The sequence below is a fragment of the Gallinula chloropus genome (genome assembly GCF_964237585.1).
Source record: "Gallinula chloropus genome assembly, chromosome: 5".
Classification (NCBI taxonomy): domain Eukaryota; kingdom Metazoa; phylum Chordata; class Aves; order Gruiformes; family Rallidae; genus Gallinula; species Gallinula chloropus.
The window spans coordinates 24743822-24770134 of NC_140090.1; the positions used below are offsets into that span (position 1 = coordinate 24743822).

The 26313-nt window shown below is 38.6% G+C and overlaps 1 protein-coding gene across 4 annotated transcripts in view; it reads left to right on the forward strand.

The window, feature by feature from the left end:
* Positions 1-5749: 5749 nt before the first annotated feature.
* OSBPL6 (oxysterol binding protein like 6) overlaps positions 5750-26313 on the forward strand; it is a gene marked incomplete at both ends in the record, with an annotated part of 47904 nt that continues 27340 nt past the window's right edge. For all 4 annotated transcript variants that reach the window (XM_084265734.1, XM_084265735.1, XM_084265737.1 and 1 more), the window contains 4 exons: positions 5750-5851; positions 19758-19853; positions 22521-22643; positions 26023-26076. In XM_084265734.1, the coding sequence (XP_084121860.1) occupies positions 5750-5851; positions 19758-19853; positions 22521-22643; positions 26023-26076 (375 nt within the window). The remainder of the gene's footprint in view (positions 5852-19757; positions 19854-22520; positions 22644-26022; positions 26077-26313) is intronic.

Genomic DNA, 26313 nt, shown 5'->3' on the forward strand with positions numbered 1-26313 from the left:
TCACCAGAGCATTGCAGCTGCACTGAGGGTTTTTTTTATTTCCATGATATTCTTCTGTTTGCAACATTCATGTGCTGTATAAAAAAAGTGTGGTTATGGTTTTCCTGCATGGGAGGTCAGCTGTAAAGGGGGGGACAGGCAGTTACATATTTGTCCTAGTGTAAGAACAAAGGCTGGCCTCCGCAGAGTGCTTGAATGTAGAACGACTGTGCAACACAGCCGCAGAGACCGCAGAAAACCTCTTCCCTCCCAAATGAAAACCAGACCTATATTGATGGATCAGGGTGAAGATGCTTTGCATGAAATAATGCCAGTGACAGTCGCATATTTTTGGTTTGCTTATGTCTAGAAACTCAGTTCTGCACCCTAAATTGTCTTCTCAAATTACTCCAGTACCACACAGGATATTAAACAGCCTATAAAACATTCTGGGCATTCTTGCAGAAAAGACTCAATCAGAGTGAGAAATATGACAGCGTGTTGTATGAATCCAGACTTCATTTGGAGTTACCCATTGAGAGCTTCCTTTACCCTGTCATATGACAAGCAGGTTTATTTATAACTGGGTTTACGCAAGTCATGCATTTGTACGTTTTCGTCACTTCTACTAATAGCTTTTTCACAAACCTCACTGCGGCTGGTGCGGTTGCCCAGGCTTGGTGGAACATCTTCAGACTTTGGGAGAGGACAGGTATTCCCAGTGTCGTTGGGCTTGCTGTAGAGTGGCAGCTCATTAGGCGAGATAGCTGCAATATCCATACCTCTGAGATTGCTAATATTCATTTTCACAGACTGCTTCTCTGCTTTCTGTGGCCCATTTATTTTGTGCAGTTTATACAGCTTGTGTTTCCCAGGTCGTTGCCCAGTTTTCTCCCTGGTGTATTGTCTCATTTCACTTTGTGTATGTATCTAACTCAGACCTTCCAAACCTAGTCACATTTTTTTTCCCCAATAAAAATAACCTTTCTCGATTTATTCCTTCCACTTATTTTTTAATTAAAATTTATTTTTAATTGTAGCCAGTAACATAAAAAAACTCAATTTAAAAAAGAAATGTCAAATAATGACCATCAGATACAGTGTAGCTTACTAAATAAAACTAAGGGTAATGAATTTTTATATGGAGAGCCAGTGTTGTCTTCAGTACTTGTTTGCTACCGTATAATGCAGAATTTCCAGGAAATACTTTTAAGAGGTGTTGAATCAAACATATTAATGTTACCTGGGATAGAAGGGGAAGAGAAATCAGTACATAGCTCTCAAAGCTTCCTCATCTTTCAAACTATTTGCTGTAACATTGATATAAAAAATAATCACGCTACATCTTGTTACTGGATTGGGCTTTTCATGCATCTGAAATAATTTTGTTTCAGATGAGGGAAGGCAGGACTTCTGGGTTAACAGCATATCTAGTGTAGAATCGAGTGATTTCTGATAGGAGAAATAAAGCACGTAATTTTCCTTTATTTATTTAGACAGAAAGAGACTGAGACAGTAAACCTTTGTGGATGAAAAGGAAATGAGGAATGATATGATATTTAATACTTGATTTAAGACACCAGGGAAAAAAAACAACCAACCCAGAGTACTAATGAACTGAGAATAAATGAGAAAAAACACACAACTGCATAGTAAAATATGTCCAAATCTGAGACTGAAGTAGAGAAAGAATGGGGAATCCAAAGATTTTCTTTTCAGAGGCTAGTCTAAAAAATATAGTAGGGGTGAACTTCAGGAATGTGGTGGAGTAACTTCTGTTTATAAAAGAGAAATATTCAATACTGAATATGTAAGAAAAAATAAACAATTTCTGTACTACTCAGTAATGAATCTTTAGTATATTTCTGAAATTCTTTTTGCAATTTCTGTACAGTAACTTTATGTTCCTTTATGAATAGGTGTTTTGCCTCATCTGGAGGATGTTACAGTCATGGCACATGATACTCTTCTTTATGCATCAGAGTTAAAATACCTAGCTGCATGTTCTGCTTACAACTCACTTTCTTCTGGGCAGAACATCTTGATTTTCTGTGTACATCGCCTTAAATAAAAAATAAGTAAATAACTTAGAAGAAGATGTACTGAAGGGCCAGTAAATAATTTTTATGATTACTAAATTACAAATGATTTTTAAAATCCAAAATACCTGAGATGCCAATAAGAAAAGTTGAAGACAAAACTCTCAGCTGGGGGACTGATATTTGTGATGACTGAGATCTTTCTGCGGTATCTGGTTTTCACGTTCCACAGATTCCGTCTCCTCTTATATGCTGGAAGCAATAAATACATTTTCTGCCTTGGAAACTAGTGGCAAAACATCTTTGAGGCAAGCCAAGTCATGGTCATATTTAAGGGTCTGAATCAATTTATGGTGATAAACTGATGGTTTTGAGTGGTTCATGTGGGGTTCAGTTGGTGTGGTGCAAAATGCAATGTACAGGTTGGTGATACTTCGATAAGCAGCATTTAATGACCAATGGCCAATACTGTTGCCCTTCCTTATGCCAGGTAATGACATTATTTTTGAGTTGTACAACTGAAATAAATTAAAATACTTTCAGGTTGAAGATATATCTACTGTGAATTAAAGATGTGATATAACGGGTAGTCTTGTATAATGAGTCAGATGTTTTGGTCTTTGTCAGGAAACAGTATCAGAACTGCATGATTGCTAGGGGGACACCCCAACCCAACATCATAGTTTTTGGATGAGGCTTTAGATTTTCTGCTATTTTCTAGACATATTGTACCGTGGTATGTGGCTTGCTTCTATGCCCACTGAAGTCAAGATTGCCAGTGACTGGTGGAAAAAGCCAGTGAAAAATGCCTCAAAAGTATCAGTTTCATTGTGGTAAATTGAATTTGTTCATTATAATTGTTTGCTTCAATCTTAGTTACAGAGAGATTGGTGTCTCTTTAGATAAATTTCACTAAATTCTTTCTAAAATGCTCTAAAAAAGATATATTACCCAAATTTTAAGCCAAAATTGGAAGATAAACTCTTAGCAATAGAGAAAAAAGAATCCAAATTCAAATTGCAATAAAAAAAGCTGGACACTAGCTCTTGCTAATTTGCATTGATATTTTTGTTGTTCTTAAAGTGCTTGTTTTCTCGAGTATCCCACTTGCTATTTTTTTAACTTTTAACCTCTGTCAGAAATGTCTTATGTATAAGTGACAGTAATTTTGTATTGAAGTTATTGTTGCTGTTAAATAGGGCAAGAAGAAATGTTTTCTTCTTGTAGCATGAAGGGGGGTGGTTTAGTTTTATGTTTCTTTTATGGGAGACTGCTGTCAATCAGTGTGGTTTGCTCAAGCCATGGTTAGGTTCAGCACTTAATGCTTGGACAACGCCACAGAACTCTGGGGTTTGGCTCAGGTATAAGCTACTACATCTTAAAAACCCCTTCCAAATGAAGAAGCCCTTACTTCACAGAATCTCAAACCTGGCTGCTATTTACGGATCTGTTTTTCTTGTGTAGCAAGAATGCTTGCTAGTGTTGCATTTGCTTCTTACAACAGCACCTACACCTCCTGAGAGCCTTAAAAACACACTAGAGGTGCCAGATCACTGTCCTCCTGTGCCAATACTAAATATACATTTTTCCGCATGAGTCAACTGAGTGAAGATCAGATGTTTTAAAAAGGGTTTGATTTTAATTTGCCCAAAGGCTGCTCTGCTAAAAAAAATTTGGTGACCTCACAGCTGAAAGTGACTGAAAATTTGTCCTTTTAGCTTTTAAATGACCCAACCGCTCTGCACAGCTTTGTGAACTAGGGTTATTATTTTTCTGGTCAAATTTTTGTGAATTGATTTTTTTTTTTTACTTGTATGAAAATTGCATAGACCTTGAGATAACCCTGCTGGTATGTCTCTGTGGCGACAGTTCACCCACTGCATTTTTAGGATATGAAAGTGCTGTTAAACTAGATCAGCAGTCCGTAGTATGCTTGGATAAATGGAAAAAGCCTCTCTTCGGGTGCAACGTCATTATGTTCTCTCTCTGCAGTTCTGAAACAAATGTGCTGTGTGGCTTGTTTCTTTCTTCCTGCAACCTCTGTCTTGTAGCCAGCCCTAGCAGCTCCAGCACAATGCAGCTTCTTAGGCTCCTTCTAGCAGGAATTTGTCATCTTGAAAAGAATAGGGAGAGAATTTGCCAGTATGTTTAGGCTACATGGACAGCTTGTGCTGGAGGAACAGCCATATCCTCCTGGTCATGCCATTGGGATGCTATGTTGGCTTTGTGGATGTTACATGGGATCTGTAATTCCCATGTTCTGTGAGCGTCAAGGAGACTCCTTGATGGAGTTGGAAGCTCATCTGTAAGATATGGATGAGATTTGTTCTTGCAAAAGTGCTGGTAACCAATAAAGTGAAGTCACTCCATTTGCAGCAGTGCGGCAAGTGGGAAAGGTTTGTGTTGCTTATCAGTCATCACAGATCTGAGCTCCAGGGTGCGTGATAGGGTGCACTCTACTCAGAAGCTGGTGGCCACAAGGCACAATGTAATTCATTATTTAGCTGCTTCTGTGTGAGTATTTGGGTTCAGGATGATATTCTTGCATGAATATCTGTTGTGATTGGAGAAGCTAGAGCTCTGTCTTCAATATGTCATAATTCCTTGACCCTGCTGTCATATGTGAGTGTTAGCTAATGTGCTTTTGTCCTGATCTCATTTAATATGCTGTGGGACAGCACCTTTCTCCATGATTATCTAAAGCTAGCTCTGCTGTGCTGACCCTTGATGTGCTGTCATCACAGTGTATGTGAAGGGCTTTAATTCAAAGTTAAAGGGAGGGTTAGTGGAGAAGATAGATGCTAGCTTCAAGCAGACGACATCATTCAGGGAACAATTTTTATCTAAGGTTAATGAAAGATCAGTCACAGTATCTATCACCTGAAGCAAGATCAAAGTAATCTGTTATGCACTGAGATTTATAACTCCGTTCCTGAGATGTCATGATGTACTGGTGATGTACTTGCAACATTTTTGTAGTGTTTGTTTATTGACACAGATATCCCCTGTGCTCCACAGATATGCTCTGTTCTTGGATGATAATTAAAGGTTTGGGTAGAGAGAAGGAAGTGAGAAGAAGCATCTAATACTCACAAAGATGTAATGCTTGTAACTGTGGCTGAGGGAACAGACAAGAAAGATAATGGTCCCTGTAGCTGTGGTGGGTGACCTCAGGCCAGCACCCAAATGCCTACCCAGCTTCTCACTCCCCCTTGACTCAGTGGTGTGGGGGGGAGAAAATATGGCATTTGTGTTGTAGGGAAGTCCTAAGGAGTTACTTGATAATGTGATATTGTGCAAGGTGGGATAAAAGCCCCTTGTCAAGGGTTTGTAAACTTTACCTGAGAGATGCTGTGAATTCCTCAAACCTAGCCATAGGGGTTTTTGAAGTAATGTAATACCACTTCCATCTTCTGTGAGCATGCACAACAATGTACTTGTGTTTGTACTGGGTAGTTGTTAGGAAGGGAAGTGAAAAACTGGGAGATCTGTTGGACAAAATACTGACTGTCAACGGATTTCTTTGCTACAAAGCTACTTTGGGGTGAGGGTGTACTCATTCACATGAATTTCTCTCACGTTTTTCTTTATTAAGGTGCAGTTCAGATGAGATTGAATTCCTCTTTGGCTGTCCACAAACTGTGAAACAGAAGGATGCAGAAGACTATTCCTTGCCTTTTTGTACCTGAGTGATAAGAGCACAAGATCATTACTACAAATCTGCTGCAAAGATGAGTTCAGAGGATAAGAGCATATCTCCAGCTCACAAAACATCTACCCCATCACACAGAAGTGCCTCCTCTTCATCATCATCTCAGAGGGACAGGAGGCAGGTAAGGAAAAGATCCTAGATATTTGTAACATCTGGTGAAGTAATTAATTTATTCTGGTAATGTGGCCGCTGGTTCTTGCCAGCTCTAAATTCACATGCTTATAGCACTAGATGATATCACTGTGGCCAAGAACTGCTGATTTTTGTAATTTATTTTTTCCCCACTTTCTAAAATGGTTTGAAAAATATTCAAAGCACTATGGACACTACAGATAGTGCTGGAGAAGGAAAAATACATGTTCTGAAATCTATATTATGTCCCCTCAAAACAGCTTAGGCATTCCTGTGTTTTTTTGAGGGCTGGGGATACAGTCTGGTCCCAGCATCAGTGGGAACACTTCAGAAAGTATAAGAACTACCCCACTACATGTCAGATAGGTTCTTACACAAAGGTCTATACTGAAAATTTGATTAGAACAGAAATATACTTTAAAACTTTGAAAACCTTGAACACTGAATCAGCTTCTGAGTTTAACATTATCATGTTTTAAAACAGAAATGTACAAAGTGTAAGAATACAACAAGTTTATAATTTAAATAATTGTGAAACTATTTTAATTAATGCAATACCAGCTTCTTTTCTGCCTGACAAGGAAAAGAGGCAGGAGAAGAACTTAAATTGCTTGCTGTGGTACACATTTTACTTGAATGGCTGTAACTTAAATACGTTTTCCTGTGTACTTGTATGCCAGCTGTGACACTATTTTCTCAACTGCTGCTGAAATAGATTTTTTCCCTTACCTGACTTACAAAAATTTTGAAATCCAAGGATTTGGATGAAAACTGTGACATTTACAGCTTTGGATGTAAACAGTCTCTCCATAAGGTATATTTAAATGCTAAACCAGGACAAGAACTCCGATGTGTTTTTGATAAGAGGTGGGAAATGTGTCTGGAATTTTAAAAATAATTTTCATTGCTTTTCAGTGAAGCCAAAAATGATGTTCTCACAGGTGATAATTATTTTCCCTCTCAAGCTATACCGCATTTGGGATGGCTGTACGCAGTGAAGTCCAGGTTACCATATGATGTCCTCTTAATTTTTTGTTGGTTCTGTATGGAGCAAGAATTTTGACATCCTTTGTTCAAAGCACCAGTATATTAAATCCCCCACATTTATACCCACAAAGGATGAATATAAGACTTGTAGGAGCTGCCAAATCCAGCTAAAAGCATATCCTCTGAGTTCTCCTTGTAACTACGTAGTTTGGTATGATCATGGAAGGCAGAATGAAAAAAATTACCTTTTGTGAATACATTTTACCATAAATCTAATTATTACCATATCTGTTACCATAGCAGCACAATATACCTGTCATCATCATAAAATGGATGCTTACCTTTAAGTCCATATTTGGTCACTGAAACATGAAGCATGAATTTAAAATAATGCTGAGGAGGTTGACGGTGTGATGCATCCAGAGCTCTCTTGGATCCAATAATGGCTGATGATGCTTAACAAATATATTTAGGCATGTAAATGTGCACTGTGAAGGCTACAGCTAGACCTTAATTTCTTACCTTAGTGCTTTCAGCGTTAAAGGCAGGGAAATATCCAGGAGAATGAGTGGATGGGTGGTGTCTTCTGCAGTGAAACTGAGCTGCAGCGTGCAACACAGCATGAGGTGCTGTGGTACTATACCCAGGGAAACAAACGTACAAATGTTTCCTTTGTGCATGTAGACACAGTAAATCAACTGGCTTCACTGTACCACACCAATTGTATTTCTAATTTTTGTCCTTGTTTGTGGCATTATTTATATATGTTTTGGTTTTCATAGGCTTCCCCTAGATGCAATGATAGTTAGAGGCAGGGATAGGGAGTAGGGGATTTTGGTTTGGGGGCTGTTGGGTTTTGCTATGACATGCCTTGGAAATTCTGCCTTTCTACTGCCTTGGACACTTCATAGCAGCTAATAGAAAAGCGACCTTTCTGCAGGGGTAATATGCTAGGACTGTTCAGCCTTGAGAAAGGAAGACTAAGGGAGGACCGTATTAATGTTTATAAATATCTTAAGTATGGAATACACAGGGAAATGGCCAGCCCCTTTTCAGTGGTCTGTGGAGACAAGACAAGGGGCAATGGCTGCAAGCTGGAGCATAGGAAGTTCTGCACAAACATGCAGAAGAACTTCTACACAGTGAGGGTGACAGAGCACTGGGATAGGCTGCCCAGGGAGGTGGTGGAGTCTCCATCTCTGGAGATAATTCAAGACCTGCCTGGATGCCTATCTGTGCAATATGAGCTAGGGAGCTGCTTTGGCAGGGGGCTTGGGCCCAATGATCTCTCGAGGTCCCTTACAACCCCAATGATTCTATGATTCTATGTATAGATATGTAAAGTGATGTGACTGGATGAAGTGTCAATGTAGCTGTCATTGTCATATGTGAAGATAACACTTGATATTTCTAGATGGTTAATGACTAAAATCTTCTCATCATATAATTCTTGTCAAAGTCATACCAGCAATTATGGAACAGTTTCCCAATAAATTATGGCACAGGAGGCTGAATGAGTGTGAGCATGACTATGATAAATCATTTCAGGGAGAGTGGAAAATGTCGTGCTGTATATAATGCTGACATTTTAATGTAGCTTTCTTATTTGTGCAATATACATCACCTAAGAGAATTAGCAGTCAGCAAAAACTTTGACATTGCCAATTTGCAGCCTCCGTGGCTAAGTAATTGATAAATGAACAGACTACTGAAGCCAGAAGTAACCAAAAACTGGCTCAGAATTTTCTCATCGTAGGAACTTTAGCATCATTCATTTTCATCCAAATCATGGTTAATTTGGACTACTAGATAGAAGGAGGCCCAGGACCAATCTGCTTTTTTTAGCCCCTGTGCTGAGCAGTGTGCCAGGGTGGTTGTGGTGTCCCTGATAAGGAATGCTTTAGAGTGCAATAGCAGAAGTTTTTCCTACTGTGGAGCTGTTGCAGAGCATAGGATCCCTCTTGTTTCTATTGTCAGGGAATGTCCCTAAGGAAACTGAGACCCCCCTATCCATAAGGGAGCATAAAAACTCCAATTCTGACAGCCTTGTGAGCTATGCTGGAAAGGGAGATTCTCATTCTTTATCCTTTGTGAAACACCGAGAAAGCCAGTCATACTCTGTTGCACAACAAAAAGGAGGAACACTAACACTGTTTCTGGAAAGCACAGCTGAATATGATAAAAGCATATGTTATGCATTCAGTTTGGGTGTAAGTTCTTTATAAATATTCCCTATTTTATTTATTGACTAAGAATGCAAGTCATACTGCAGACAGTAGCATGTTATATATTCTCTGCAATGCATGGATAGTAACATTCTGCTGAGAAGCCAGTAAGATGTATGTACATTATAGGGTTAACAGTATGCAGTTTGGTAAATTGGGGCCAGACCCCAGGCTATTAAACAGAGTGATATAGAAGGAGGGTAATAATAATGAAACTGTGAACAAAGGAGAGATTTTGACTTTTCTGACCACCATCTAAAGGGTAGCCAATACATGAATGCAAGTGGATTTAGCAATGTTTGCTATTTTAAATGTGAGGACTTATCTTCTAATGTCTCAGCTTCTTTTGGCCTTTTGCTGGGGGCTAGGTGGGATGGACAATGATGATCAGCTGTTATGTCTTTCTCTGCTTCACTTTCTCAGATTGCTGTTTTAACAAATCCTTGGTTCTTCTCCTACAAAGCAACCACAAAAGGAGAAAAGCTTTTATTCCTGTTGCATTTAGCCTTGTGAGGTCACCTTTCTGCTTGGAGAGTTTTCATATTTCAAATGACTGTTGTCTTTCACATACATGTAAAGAGTGAAAGATAGGGGCTTTGAAGGAAAAAAAAATAATTCCCAGAGCAGCAATTATTTGCTTTTCAGGTTTTATTTTTATTTTTACTTTCTGTAAGACCAATGTTGACTAATAGAAGGGGTGTACTTAAAGGGATGCAGAAAGGGCTGAGTTTGGGCTGAAGATGTTTACCTGGCCCTGGAATTTAGGAGCAGAGCAAGATTCCAAAAGTCAAGGCTCTGGTCTTGCCTAGAGGACTGTGCTGGAAAACTCCTAGTTAGCTTTTTATAACCACTATATTTTAATTGTCAAATTAGTCTCCTGAAAGCAGTATTTCCTAAGGCAAGTATCACTATTTTGTAGATGTAAAGGCTTTAATGATGGTGGAAGGATCGAGTCACTTCTCTGCAGCAACCTTAACCAAACCTTAGTCTATAGAGGAACTAGAAGGCTATAAAAAATTACAGCAGTACGTGAATCTGTATGATTTTTTTTTTTCTGGTGAAATGTATGGTAGCTGAAAAAAAGGCGTAATAATTGTCATTTGGCTGTAGGGATGCAGTAGAAATGTAGGCCTCACAGTGCTATGTGGTATATTAAGAGTATAATAAAAGGCAGTCACAAGCATGAAGTGCTGATTTGATGAGACAGACATAGACTGGGAGCAGAAAAAGAGAAGTGATTTGTCTCTTGTCTCTTTCCTCAACTAGTGATAAAACATAATGAGAAGAGATGTGCATAACAGGAAAATATCCTGGGTTCTATGGCAATTCTAGAGCTTCATGCTTTCAGCAAAGATTAGAATTATGAAGTGTCTTGGCTAAGAAAACTGCCATCAAGTTCTTTCCCAGGAGATAATGAGCTGCAAATTTTTCATAGATGTACAGCAGGGTCCATCAGGTTCTGTGAAGCTGACTTCACGTGGACAGGCTGGGCGCTACAGCACGTGGGTGGTGCAGGAGGGAGAAACAAGTGCCCGGAGTGGAGCGCTCAGTTCTGCAATGTAGAAAGCAAAAGGTACTTGATTTAGAGAGGGACTCTTGGTTGGGAAGTGAACGGGTAAAACAAATGAGTAGTGGAGAAAGCACTGGGTGGGACAAATGCTTTGTGTGGCATTTGTGTTCTGAATTGAAACTAAGGAGCAAGGACTGGTTTGTAGGGAGAACAACAATTAACTAGAAAAGTGAGGGCAGAGTAGAAAGAAGGAAAGCAAGGGGAAGGAGAGGTGCAGGTTTTTTGTTGTTTGTGAATGTCTGTGAGAGCTGTTTGGTGTGTGAAAGGGGATAGAAGTTGCAAACTATTATTCTAACTGCTTGAAGTTTAAGAAGCTTTTTTTGGGGGGGTAATAATTCTAAGAAATAGCAGATTGACTTTTTATCTGTCCCACAGAAGTGATCTAGTATTTGAGACTGAACCTGCTTAATGCAAAATGCTGGGGCTTAAAATGAGACCTGCTGTTGCTATTGCCTTGGCTCCTGTTGCTGCTACACCTTTCTTGGCAGGGCAATGGGAAGCAGAAGAACAGTGCCAATGGGAAGGGTGATGAAAGGAGTGGCTGTGGTGTGTTAATGCTCATTGTCGTGGTTTTACCCCGCCTGAGAGCCGAGATCCACCCAGCTGCCTGCTCTTTAAAGGGAAAGAGGAGGGGAAGGGGGGTGGGGGGAGGTGGTGGGGGGGTAGGGGGTGAGGCAAGGGAAGGGAGAAGGAAGGGGCAAATAACAACCCCAAAACCAAGAAACCAAAAGGCCCGTGGGGTTGGGATAAGGATAGTTTACTAAAATAGCAGAAAGATAAAATATAACAATGCTAACAGGATTTTAGAGCAAAAAATATATGAAACTGTTGATACACAATGCAGTTTCTCACCGAACCCCCAACTCCGGCCGTGCCACCCAGAGCCGTCCCGGAACCCGACCATACCCCAAAAACCGTGTGTCCTGGAGCCGCCCCTGCTCCTCCTCCCCTCAGCCCCCCTTTATACTGGGCAGGACATAATTGGCAACTCTCTTTGGCCCGTTTGGGTCACCGGTCCTGGCTTTGCCCCTCCTTTCTGATGAATAGAGAAATGTGAAGAATGGAGAAAGTCCTTGACTGTCTGACAGCAACTAAAAACATCAGGGTGTTATCATCACTGCTTTCATTTTAACTCTCAAACACAGCATTCCATCCGCTGCTACAAAAGAAGTTAACTCCATCCTGACTGAAACCAGGACACTCATGTAGTTAAGTTTTTGGTTTTAATATCTTGAGGTACTTCAAACTCAACTTTCTCTTTCTTACAGTCACTGACACAATATCAAGGATGCCTTTGTAGCTTCATTATAGATTTTTGCCTCATAAACAACGACAAAATTATCAACTGTTTTTTTCACCATGCCTGCCTATTTGTCTACTGTGCCTTAGTCAGTGTTGCTCATACAAGATTGCACTTTAATATAACGTAATATATTTCATGTGGAATAGAAGTCTGAGTTCATTTATATCCACTCTTTATTCTTAAATTGAGTAGCAACCTACACACTTGATCACTGCTGACAGCCTGATGTCATATCTGGGAAAAAAAATTCTTGGTGGTTACCTGTAAATTTCACTTGTTTTGTCTCGCCATGACTTTAAAAGAAGGGAAGGCAAGCATGGACATTTGTCCAGTCATTAAGATACTGACCTGAGAACATGGAGCTTTATTCCTAGCTTTGATCTGTAGCAAAGCATAGACATTTAAGAACATTTTTACTTCTCAGTAGATTGTGACAATTATTTTAATAATAATTATTAATCTCTTTGAGAGGTTCAAACTGAAAATGTTACCAAATGCCAAGTACTGTTATTACAGTGATGTAAATCTCTTTTGCTCTCTTTCCTAATTAAGCCTCTTCACATAATGCAGTTGTGGCAGCATCAGAGCAGGAAGTGTTAAATAAGTACGTTAAAGGCACTAACTCACTGGAGCAAACAAATGTTCTGAGGGAGCCAAAGAATGAAGCAGCAAAATTATTAACAAAACCCCATGCAATTATTCTCTAAATTGGTTAGCTCCTGTTATTCCACAAGATTTTTTTTTCTGGATAATTCTGTGTTTTTAATAGTCTAAAAATATTGCTTAGGTTCAGGACATAGTGGGTCTTACTTCAGTATCTGAAAAATTGTCTGAAACAATGAGTAGAGTAACTTACAAACCTGTAGAACACCTATGTGAATGTTACATTAAATGAAATCCTAACTCTCAGGCCTGTTAGATTCCTTTTGCATTGCTTAAGTGGGTAACAGGGAACTATTTGATGAGTGAACATCTACATGTGGCGCAATGAGGCCTTCAAAAGAAGGCAAGGACTTTTAGACCCAAGCTCTCTGGACCATGTATTTGTCCAGGGACAGGGTAGGAACCCACGTAAGTAAGAGCTGGAGGGAATTGGTGCAGAGATAGTGAGATAGGTGTGAGGTAGGCCCTTCTGAGCATGGATGCTGAGGGTTGCATTGAAAGTATGAGGCATTCCTGTGCTGGCTGTGGGAATCCTTGGGGACAGGGCTGCTGGCACACATTGGCAGCAACACATGCCCAGAAGCCCAGTTCAGGCTGTAGACATCATGCTCGCTGCCTGTTATGTTGTGAAGCCAGCCTCCAGGCACACAGCCCATGTCCCTCATCATGTGCCTGTATTTCTGTTGAGAATTTACACGATAGATACATAGCAACCAGGAAGAGTTTGTCTGCATGCATGTGCACTGGACAGGCCCTTTCCTTTCAGTAGATATTTGGGGTGCCGCTGCCCATGGTAATACCTCTTTTTGGAGACCACATCTCCCATAGTACAGTCCTGGAGGTGCATAGAGGGAGGTGCTGCTTCTTTCTAAGAAAGACTTGGTGTTAAAGCTGTTGAAGAAAAATAGGCTTGAGCAATCAAGAAGAGACAGATAGACGTGTCTGTAAGGCAAGCCAGCACAATGTCTGAAAGACCTGTGAGGAAAGAAAAGGCTGTGTGGGAGATGTGATTCGGTTCTTGACAGTGATAGTGTGTGTGCCAAACTGTCCCACAGGGCCGTCTGTACATGTTCTCTGAACTTCATAAACACGCCTGAGTTACCTTACCTCTAGGAGGTAAGGCTGCATGGAGAATGCTAAAGTTCAGATAGGTACTATGAAGAAAAATTTCCTCTTTAACTATGGCAGTTTGATGGAAATGTAGCTATCTTCTACTACAAAAGCTGTGAAATTGCTCACATAAAAGCTTAATTGCCCATGCAAATGATGACATATAATTGAAACCAGTCTTTTCAGAATGTGGTCACTCTTGCATTCCTCCTGTCTCATTTTTGACCCTCCACCATGCATGTCCATAACTACATGAGCATGTCTCACTTTCCTTGAGATTATTGGCTATGAAAGGTCAGCTTGTATATTTCAAAAAAATGAATATTCATACAATTCAAGTGTCCTCAAACATTTATTGATATTATCATCAGATGCACTAATTTTCTAACTGGTGCTGGACACAAGATGGGCTGTCTGGAATCAGCAATATATGTGTGTGTGTGTGTGTGTGTGTGTGTGTCTGTACACACTCACACTGGCGTACAAATTCAGAGGGAAAAAGTGCAAACCTCTGCAGTGTCATTTAGGATTTCTTGGAAGCAATTGTTAGGGTGAGAAAAGGAAGCATGATTTTCTTTTCATTTCCTCAGTGGAGAGAAAAGACACAAAAGGGATCAGAAGAGGGAGGACAATGGTAGGTATGATATGAAGGCTTCTGTTTTCAACACACTCATGCATGATTGGGATTATCCACAGTAAGCTATTTGCTGTTTTGATATCTCTCTTTTTCTGTTTTTATTAAATACTTTGTCCTCAAACCGAAAATGAAGCCATTACATCCAAATTTATTTTCTTGTTTGGAAAAAAAAAAGCAGATTAAAAGTTTTTCAACCCCCTTTTTCCCTAGCTCCTATATTTTTGTACAACATACATTAAAGTTTAAAAGATATTGGGAAAGTTTAAGTGGGTAGCTTACACAAGGATGTGAGAAACCGAGGAAGAAAGGGCTTTCTTTCTTTGAACCTGTGCACTTTTTAAGGTTAGTGTCCAGATTTTGTGTTAATTTAGATTCCCTTGCAAGCATTTACTAAAGTGAAAACTGCATGTATTTTCTGAAGAAGACTATCCAATGTATCTAGAATGCTTTCATTAGTTACTAAATTAATGTATCAAGGAATAGTTTACGTTTGTCCGTGTAATTTAATTTTCCCTCCTTTTTTTTTAAACTACAGCCATACTAACAAAATGAATTGTTAGTCTGAGACTACTTAATCCCTGTGAATATTCAGTAGTCATAAAAAGCTTTCTATCACTAGCAAACATCTGAATTCTCTCTGTCAGATACTGTCACTTTATCTGTTTGTTTTAAGTGTGTCAAAATCTGAAGTGTCAAAGGAGAGGATTGTCATTAGAAGCTTAGACTGTGACTTGGTAGTGGTTCCCAACCATCGCTCTGGCAAAGAGAAGATTGGTGTTACAATGACAGCTCTTTTCTGCCTTATCCAGTTGTGCTAATGCTTCCCTCCGAGAAGCTGTTCAGAGGAGCAAGAGCTTATTTCTCTTCAGAATTTCTCAAAAAGTACCTTGAATACAAAGGCTTCTTTGCTTCCAGAGAGAGACGGAAGCATTGACGTGAAGTGCTACGTACAATACAAAGCTGGAATTCCAGAAAGGGCTGGCAGCTAACAAATCCTTGACATTTCTGTAAAACAAGAAGTATTTATTTTGCTTATCCCAGGAAGGACAGAACGCCACAATACAAGTATGTTATTAATATGCTACAGAACTGGCTGCTTAGATATGCTTGTCCTGCAGTAAAAAGGTTACAAAGAGAGATTGTTGTTCTTAAGCATGATTCTGTACAAGATGACCCTGTGCTACAAGAAGAAAAAATAAAATATCTGTGCTAATCATAAAGTGCTAAGTTCCTTTGTCTGATGTTTGATAGCTGAGATGTTAAAACCAGTTATGGAGCAGTGTCGATAGGAGGGACTGAGGATGACAATAGGATTATGATGGCTTTGTACAAGTTAAAAAAGGTGCTAGAAAAAAGAAAGGAAGAATACACTGATGGAGACATGGTTGTTTTCCTTTATGCTCACCCTTCTCTCACAGTGTAATTCAAGATTCTCCCTTTATTCCAACATCAACAGAAGGAAAGCCAGAGCTGACTGAGAAGCAGCCTGAGATACAAGTAAATCTCAGGGTTATGTCATTTGCAAGTAATATTGCAGATTAACTCAGCATATATCACAGCTCTAGTTAAGCGGCAGTAAAAACTGGTATGTCTGCAGTCAAATATGTATCTACCTTATTACTGCTGCTGTATTTAATATATCTGGAGAATACTATGGTTTTACCTGTGAGAAAGTGATTAAGCATTGCATTTCATACTAAACAATTCAATTAAGAACACACGTCTGTGTGGGAGTAGCTAGGTTGGAAAAAGGATATCAATTAATAGTAGGTAGTAAAAGATGCATCAGTTAGTCCTTTGGATTAAAAAAAACCCAAACCAACACAACTGACCTGGAGAAAAAAGCTCTGTAGTAGAACAGTGAATGTCTAGGCGCCAAGGTTATGGATATTGAAGATTGCTGAATGCTGTGAACAAGCAAAAAGATCCACCAATTATTTTGCATTAATTGTTAGCCACTTGTTTTGCACATTTCTGAATTAAAAGGTGTCTGAGTTCAATGTGAATGATAAATTCCTCACCAGCTGGTCTTTTTCTTGAAAATGAGAGAACTCATTGCCTTAAATATAATGAATTCCATTAAGTAATTAAGCAGTGGGGCATAAAGGGAGGCATGAGACTGGTTTTCCTGTCTTTGCTTACCCGATTTGCTTACTCTTTTCTTTCCTTGTTTTCTGTTTGAAAACAGCTGAATGTCTTTTAATGGGAAGTCAGATTCAGTTAAGAATTTTTAGGGTGTTCAGCCTCTGGCCTGGTGCTGACCAGGTCCTCTATGTGCTAGCATTTATTTTGGTGGATGGGGTGGATGGCTCGCTGAACACCTAACTGAGAAGTTAAGTTGGTTGGATACATAGAAAGATATGTTTCCTATTCTTGACCTTCAAAGGCATATTTTTTTCTCCCTCAGCTGCCTTCTCCCACATGTGCTTTTGGGAAACAACACGAAAAAAAATGTGGGGCAGAATTAGCATTTGTGTTCCCAGTGTGTAGGCTTGCTAGGGGCATTTTGGGGCTAATGCATGCTCACATATCTGATACGTGTTGTGAATAATCTTAAAGCTGAAGGAAGGATTGTAGTCAGGACTAAGATTTAGCAGTGGGATTACAGAGCAATTAAATTTGTAATTTGCAGGAGCAAGCAGACTGTGACGGTGCTGATGTTTTTCTCCAGGAGAAGCCAGCTATAGCACATAGATTGTCGTGAAGCAAGAGGGAAGTATGGAATATAGAGGTTGATTTTAACTGCATGTATTCTTGGGATGAGAGGAGTGAGAGTACTGGGTGAATTGATATGCCTAGATTAAAGGATTACTCATTTTTCTGTTTCTATATACAAAACCAGAAGCTGTATTGATCTGCCTCTTTCTTTTTTTTCTCATCAGCTTTTTTACCTTCTTCCTTGACCAAATCGGTTTTTCTTGTTAAAACAAAAGAAACATTTGACAATGACCTCAAGATCTAAACAGCTTTTACTCCTGTGGTGCTAAATACCAAACTCCTGCATTTTAAGAATGTCTGCTTTTCAAAATGTCAAAGAATTGTGTAATTTCTAGCTGTATTTTTGCAGCAATATAACATGCATTAATGGAAAACATCTTTCACCAAGTAATGTCTCTTAATATTATGCCAAAGACATGTCACAAATTTAAAAGAAATGATTTTGTGTCAGTGTAATGGTGGTCATGACAGGAAAGAATTGGAAAGCAGACATTTATAGATAATAAGGCAACGCTTTTTGAAGTAAAAAAAATGTAAAGAAGGCAATTTGATTTTAAAAGTGTTCATTTTCTTATTTCCAAACAGCTGAGTAAGTCAGTATTCATTAAAGTGCTGTTAGCTAATAATGTATTTCTCAACTGAAGTGGAACTGTAATGACTGAGGGCTTATTAGAAAAAGAAAACGAAAAACCCAAACACAACCCTGCCCACAAAGCCCCCCTGTCTTAAAATCATGCGATTGAAAATGTCACTGGAAATCTGGCAAGCCAAGGGCTGTTGGGTTACTCCACTCTAAATATTGTACAAAATGAAATTGCAGTTACATAACAACAGACTGCACTGACTGCTACATATGAGACCTTTAGAACATCTGTTTTGGGCATTGCTCCATCTCAAGATGGAGGGATTCCTGCCTGCCAAACAAAACTGGCAAGAAAGTTGGGAATCATCCTGATTATGCTAATCAAGCGACATTTTAATCTTCCTTGGAGGAACAGATTTAGGTTTCCTCGTATATTGTTTAAAGGCAATGGTGTGTGCCCAAGTAGCATTTCATCTATTCAGTGAGAAAACTTTACATAGTTTCTCATTAGTAACTTTGTGATGCTCAGCTCAAATAAGCATGTTAAATCATTTGGCACATAATGTAAGAACTTGTGCTACATAAATAGAAATGTTTTTCTTATCTGTTTAGTAATGGGACTAAATAATGAGTGGCCTTGCTTTGATAAAACAGAAGATTTTAAAGCACACATAAAAAAGCTTTTGTTGGTTTGCCCTAAGGAATGTGGCAGCTAATATAATAGTGCTGCTTTTCCCCATTCTTCACTGTAAATTAAATTAAAAGTACCTGAAAATGAATGCTGCTATTGTTGCATAGTGGTGGGGATGCTTATTTATCTCCACTGACAACAGAGATAATCCCCATATTTTCCTATTCTCATTCACAATTGCAAATTGAAAGAGAACAACAAAGGTCTGTGTGTTGCTCTGCAGCAAAATGTCGTCTGTGTTACATATGCATTTATATGAATAGCTGTGTTTATTTTCATTTAGTTTGGTTATGATCCCTATGTACCTAGTCATCTGTATAAACAATAATGTTTACTCTGCTACTCGTACGCATTTTTGTATTCCTGATTGGTTCTGCTGTCGTTTGTACTTGTGTAGACTCTTCCTCAGTTAGTGTAAAGAGCTTAATTGTGAACAACTTTAATTGTCTCTTTCAGTTGAGAGAAACTTACCCTTCTTAGAGGGTTTTTGGAAGTTTGTGGTTGTGCTGCATGTCCCAGGAATGAAATAAAACTATTTCATGCCAAAGAGATACTACTGGCAAGTTGTGGTGGAATTATTGGTAAATAATAATATGAGATGTAGCAAACTTTGACCAGACAATGAAATGTAAATCCAATTAGGTAGAATGTGGTTATTTTCTCCTACAGCAGAAATTATTTTTCTTTTGCAAAATAGGAGTGAAACATTTCTGGAAAATGGGAAGACATTTTTAGATGTCTTTTAAGAATAGCAGCTTTCTCAAGACTAGTTGTGACATTACATATTTCATTTTTGTACAGTGCTTTGAAGAGATAAAGTTTTATAGTTTTGTCATATGCAAAAAATAGCTGTAATGGCTTGAGATCATTCTGTTCCATAAATGTTCATCAGCAAGCTTGTCAACTGAGACCCAGTAATGGATCTTGTGAACACCCATAATCTATTAAAAGCACTCTTGTAATGAGTTACTTCACCTCAGCTGAGAAGCCAATAACAAAATGCTAAGGTGTGATAAAGAGTGTGTTAGAGGTAGCTGTATCTTATGTGCAGTAGTTTACTTCAGAAGTGAATGTAGGGCAGCGCCAACTGCATGGTGTGTATGAGTGGTGTCTTGTATCTCAGCAGAAAATGCAATAGGTCTGGCGAGGAGCACTTTGCATCTCTGAAAATAAGAACTGCATTGCTTGTCATTCCTGACTTTATTTAGTTCTCAGTCATTTCTATGTGAACAGAGTAATTAATTTAAAACAAATGATGAAGAAAAGAGAGAGGTGTGTTGCCTCAGAAGACGAACTATTTGTGCAGTTGTGTAGTACTTGGTACGTTTTGAGCCATGATGCTGATGTTTATGTAAGGAGTACAATGATCAGTCATGCATTACATTTTATTTTTTTATTGTTTTTTAAGAGTGTTCATATTTTGGAGCGGAAGGCTTCTTCGGGAAGCACGGACCCTTCTTTAAGCAAGCAATTCCTTGAAAGTGACCCTATCTCTCTATCTAAGGTAAGCAAAGCACAGGCTGTAATCCTGGTGATGAATTTCTCTGTAGATACAAGGAAGTTTCAGGATATCAGACTTTGGGATGTTGTTTTGTATGATTCTACTATTGAGTACATTGTGAACCTGTGCTAGAGGTTCCTGTTCCCCAGCCAGAGGTGTTAGAGCTGAGTGGCCTTTTCTGTGTGGTCCTTTGCAGTCAACTTCCCAGTGGAATTTCCTCAGTTTTGGAGTAAATCATTACAAATAAGTCTTAAGTCCATGTAAAGAAGGCTTCATTTTAAGATACTTCACATGAAAAACCTGTTGCTAGTGGCTCACTTACTCCAATACCTGGGGCGTATGCAGACCTAGAGACTGCAAGGTGTGCTTCTCTTCCCCGGTCCTGCTGCTTTGCGCAGTGCTGTTTCTCACATTGTACACAGAGAACTGCAAAATCCCTGAAGTACTAATGCTGTGCTTGAGAATTGGCTTTGGATGAGGAGCCTTCCAACATATGCTTTTCATTATGGTTGCCCCCTGTTTCTGGCTGCTCTTGCATCATGTCCCCTGTGTTTGGCGTATCTCATCACACCTCACCCAACCTGTGGGATGAATCACAGTAGGATTGTTAGGATGGTTTTAAGAGCAGCTTGTAGCACTGGTGCAGCTGAAAACAGGTGTACCCTGAATAATTGCTCATTTTGTCCTTCTCTATCAGACCTTTTGTTTAAATGAATAGCTATATGAGATTGTGTGATTTCTAGTTGAGAAGTAATCAATACTGATGTTATCTAGTAGATAAAAGAGTTATGCCTGCAGCTGATCTTCTAAAGGAGAAATCAATATGGTGACGAATCAGTTGGCAGAGTTGCGGAGAGAGAGTCTCTGCTCGCCCCAGGGGACTCATAGTTTAATTTGCCCCCCTCAAGTGCCAAGTGCTTCTTTGTAGGGAAAAAACAATGCATATGTGCTTCCCTCTACAGCAGTGGAAATAGAATATCCAAGCAAAACACAGGGAAGTAAAAATCCCTGGTTTTTGAGCAGGGCATTTACAGATGCTGGAATAGTTACAGTTTGCTGTTCTGTAAGGAAAACTGAACAGAGTAAACATGTCTATTAACATTTACTGCAGTATGCATTATTTGGGATAGAGCTCTTCACCTGTCTCAAAATAATAAGACTTTATGAAAAATTTTAGATCTGAAATTTGTTCTTAATTTTGAAATTGTATTTTCATAATAGGATTGTTAACGTTATCAGGGCTGTGTAACTTGGAGGTGTTACGAAAGACTGACAGTGCTTGGCTTTGGACAGTTTTGTGGGAAATGGAGGAGACAATGTGTTGGTTTCTTTTCCCTTTAAATGACGAGGACCTCCTTCCTCTCTTGATAATGTGTAGTAATATTGGTAGGAGTTGGGACAGATCAGCTGAGAAAATGCAGGTTTACAGCTTTGTAAGATACAATTAGTAAAATAGACTCTTAATGAATAGATAATAGGAGATGTTTAAATTGTTACAGATTATTTTTTTGATTACAATAGTAGCAAGAGGACAGAAGTAAAAATGTAATTTTTTGCTCTTTAACAATACTGGTTTTCAGCTGTTCACTATGGTATATCTTGAGTCTGGCTTGAGTTGTTCAAGAAATATGCTCTAATTGGCTCCCTGAAAGGCATATATCTGGTTGTATCTGAAATAATACAGTTCCTATAATTTTCTCTAGAGAGGAAAATTAGTTAGCTTTCATAAAAATTTCTTTTAATACAGTGAAAATGAATGCAGGAAAATTGAAAAAAAAACATTAATTTCCTTTTGCAGGTTTCTAAAGGCACAATTAGCCTGTGAAGCCCCTCTCATAAAATGCTTTTGAAGACAAGAGATGGCTACATTCAAAACAACCAACCAACCAAACTTTTCTACTTGTTTTTCTGATTTTAAAGAAAAATTAGTGTATCCAGGATCAATGTAGCTTGCACTTTAAAGATCAGAAAATTTTCAATTTTTTATGAGAAGGGAAAACAGAAAGGACATTGTTAATGTATGCCCATACATTTAACAGTATGCTTTCTTCCTCATTTAATCTCACAATCCCATCTTTATTTAGAGAAGGAATACTCTGGGTAAAGGTTCATATTTAACATGCAGATTCTGCTCATACCTCATTTCCAAAATCTCTTCATTCCTTTTAGTTCTTACAGTGCAGTGCTAACTTGTGGGGTGCCTTCTGGACAGACTTGACAGCTGGTCAGAGCCACCAGCACTTTCACACCACTACCACCAGTAGCTGCTCCAACATTTCTTATACTTAGCTCAGCCACATTTTTTTCCTTGTTTTCATACTTTTTGATGCATTTATTTCACTGGGATGCAGTCCTTGTTTTGAGCAGCATGTCCAGACCCACCCTCAGACTGTCATTCAGTTACAGTGTCAGCATTTTTGAAAAGTTTTAATTTCTTTTTAGTCTCTGAAAAGGGTTATACTTCCAAAAATATTTAGTAGTTTTATATGAGATACAGCATGACATCACACAGGGACCATTTAGTTTGTTATCTAAATATGCTGATTTAAAAGCCCAGCCCTGCCTTACTCTTTGTCTTGCACTGCAGAATTTGTGCTAAATCTAAGTGCAGTTTGTCATCATGTGTCTGCACAGTTAATTAATCAATGTGTCTTCATACTTTTTCACCAGGAACCTGACAGCTGGGAAATCATAGAGGGTCTGAAAATAGGCCAGACCAATGTCCAGAAGCCAGACAAACATGAAGGTTTCATGCTGAAAAAGAGAAAATGGCCTTTAAAAGGTTGGCACAAGGTAAATCTCATAAAACAGTCAAAAGATTATTACTTCGTTTTATGAGTTGGCATTTTTTGTCTAAAGGAAATTAGGATGTCAAATAAATGGCCAGGATTTTGGTGTATGACTTTTTCTTCAAATTGTATAAAGAATTAGCTGATGGCTTCCAAATTGCAGTACCTGCTACCTAATGTATTCACAATCACAGTCCAGGCAGAAATTGTAAATAATGCAGCAGATACTTTGTGATATAAGAGGTTTAATCCATATTCCTTCCATTCTTTCCAATATATTAAAATAAAAGGTAGCTGTGTACCATAAGGCTGCATTGCATTTACCTTACACAGGACTTCATGACAGCAGATGAAAGCAGTGGGGCTTTTCTATGGTCCCAAGGTGTTTGCACAGGAAAGCATTGCTCTTCAGGCATACTGAACCAGACAGATTTGCTCAGCCTTGTCCCCAAATTTTGTTTATCTGCCTGTTTGCAATCTTTGATGCAGGCATGCTGTGTGGCTATGCACTAGATGTCACAATTAAAAAAACCTCAGAAACCCAAACACCCAAAAACTCAAACCCAAATCTCCTGTTTCTATTTAGTTAATTTGGAGACACTTCTCCATGCATACTTCTACCTTTTGTTATCCCTGAGCCCAGTATTAATAAACTCTTTTGCCTGTATTTTATACTGTAATAATTACATGTTTTCCCCTTTTTTAGCAACAAGATGTGTGTTACTGACACTCACCAGTGCTTTTGTAGCTGAGGGTACTTGAGAGGCAGGGTAATTTTCTAGGACCGAATGCATTTTACTGCAAGGGATAGTGAAACCATTTGTTATACATGCCATTTTTTCTGTGAAAGCATTACCTTTGGGTTTTTTTTGCTGAACACTGTGGGACTTACTCATGTCTGAGTCCAAATGCAATACTAGTATAAATTGCACTTTTTTCTAATTTCGCTATTCTTTCTGAATGTTTGACTAGCTTAAGCATCTGGCTGCCACCCCTTTTTGCACAAGCCCATCTACCTTAGTTTTTTGGTTTTGTTTTACTTAACTAGGGTTTGTATGTTTAGCAACTAAATATATATGCACTACTTGAATTAAGTCTAAGGACATTAAAGGATTTCAAGCAGATATACCCGAAATACTGAAAGGACAGAAAAGGAGAGCTTGATTTAAAAAAATAATAACCCAAACAAAGCACAAACACACAAGCACAACAAAAGCCTCTAAACCCCAACAAGCCACCATCTCCCCCTAAGAAATCAACTAAGCAAATGTATTATTCAGGTGTGTAAGAATATATAGAACCCACTATATAGATTATATATAACCCACTGCTGCATCCAGTCCTTTAAAATCCATTATGTTGTTTTGTTTCTTGAACAAATGTCTGTTGTTTTGGTAAGGAACCTTATAGGAGGGTAAGAGGAGTCCAGCTGTCATGGTTCTGTGGAGGAGATCACTACTGGTGATTTGTTTTTCATGCTGAATTTAGAGGAATTATCTGTGTAAATAGTTTTTAATATGATTAATGCTTTCACATCCCCTCTATTCTGCCTTACATTTCACTTAAGGATCTATGCTGAACTTACTGACAAATCTAAAGATACGTTGTGGATGTAGTTTTCTTATTTTTTTTCCCAGCTGCTGCCTTGCAGTTTCCATAACAATGCTTTGTGCTGAGAGCCCAGTGACAAATTCCAGTGGCAGGAAGTGTAGCACATGTGTTAGTGTCTTGCTAGCAAAGCCATAGCACCCTCTCTCTATCAGCGTTTTGTGTTTCACTCTGATGGCTCTGAATGTGCTTTAGTATCATACCAGGTGTAATGCAGACACCTTGGAGAGTACCGTATCATTTTCTAAAGGGCAGTATGCTTTGGAAAAGAAATAGGAGAAAAGGTAATTTTTTGTGTGTGTTTAACTTAGGCAGAGAAATATCAAATTAATATCATGCTCTTGTGAAGTCCATTAATGACCATGCCTAGTTAAAAAACCCCACCCAAAACCAGACAGAACCAAACCCCCTCCTGTTGTTTTGATATCTTATTTAAGAAGTTACGTCTCCAGGAAAGCACTGTTTTCTCACTCTGTGGGAGATATTGGTACCATCTGTTGTGTGACTGACATAATTTCCAGAAACATCTTCAGGAGATATTTTCTGCCATTTAAATACTGACCCTGCTCAGAGTGTCAGTTTAACAGGTTCACATCATGAAAACATTGTCCTTCCCTTCCATATCAGACGGCTTAGAGAGTCTTAGATAATGTTGTGCTTTGTTCTACATTTTAAACATAGATCAGTGCTTTAAGTAAGACTCTAAAAATATAAATTAGTTTCTATTAATTAGCATATTTTGAATGTTAGTGGTGGTAAATACAAATTAGTGAATCTCATTTAATGTCTGGGTTTTCTGCTAGACTTTATCAGTATGCTATGTTTCGAAGTCTATGCTAACTTGTCTGCAGTGCAGCTTGAGTGGTCTGATAGCCCAGAGCTAAGGCAACTTTAATCGTGGGAGAAACATGTTGTGAATAGGGAATTCTGCTCTCTGCTGTAAGAACCACTCAGCAAAAGAAAGGTGTAGCAATGGCACAGATAGGCATTGTTAGATTAGCTGCAATTTGCCTGGCCCTGGTAACTATGTCAATGAAGACACCACTGTATCAATGAGACACAAAACATATGCCCTCCCATGACCAGGTTGTGTTTTGGGGAATGCTGTAATATTTGCACTTACACTAATACTAGTATTAGCTAGATTGCAGCTAGGAAAGGTGTAATCAGAACAAATTGCAGTCTCATGTCTACCTCACTGCGTAGAGGTCTGCCATGAAGCAGAAGTTTTGTAGCATAGAGCAGTGTCTCTCAGCCTACGGGTTGTTTTTTTTTTCCCAGCTGGGGATCAAGGAGACCACAAGAACATCCTTATTGTGGGTCTTCCTTTTGGGATGTAGATCTTGCACTAGGAAAAATATTTAAGTTTCTGGGTATGGGTTGTTAGTTTGAAATGCAACTATCTTCTGTGGGAAGACAACAGGGAGGAAATTAAGAAATTCTTTTGGCCTACAGTGTTTTACGTATAGACTTGATTGAATTGGCTGGAAAACTGGAAAAAAAATGCCCTTCACAATTGAGTTTTGGTAAGTTAAACATAGAACGTGATGTTGAAGAAAAGAGAATCTAGTTTTGCTTTCTTAGAAGATAATTGTTGTCAAAAGACAAGCAAGAAAATTATTCAATACTGGATTTATCTTCTTTCCAACCCACTAACATTCCTTAACTGCTACAGAGTAATCCTTTTCTTTTGCAGATTAATTATAGTAAATAGTTTAAATTGTATCTGCTCATTAAGAAAAAGTTGCTTTTTTTTTTTTTTTTCCTTCTTTCAGAGGTTTTTTGTCCTGGATAATGGAATGTTGAAATATTCAAAGTCACCGATTGATGTAAGTGGAGTTGAAAAACATTTGAAAATTTATATTGGATTTCAGCCGTCCAGGGTGATTAAATCTAATACTCACTCCAGGCATATTTATGACAGCGCACATGTGAAAGTTGTTGGTGGATTCAGAGAGATCTGTATGTGGAAAGCATGTAAAGTTTTGGTTGAGTACTGTCCTCAAGATTTCTACCTTTCCTTATGTATAAATAAATAACACCTACATTACTTAAAGTAGTTTATT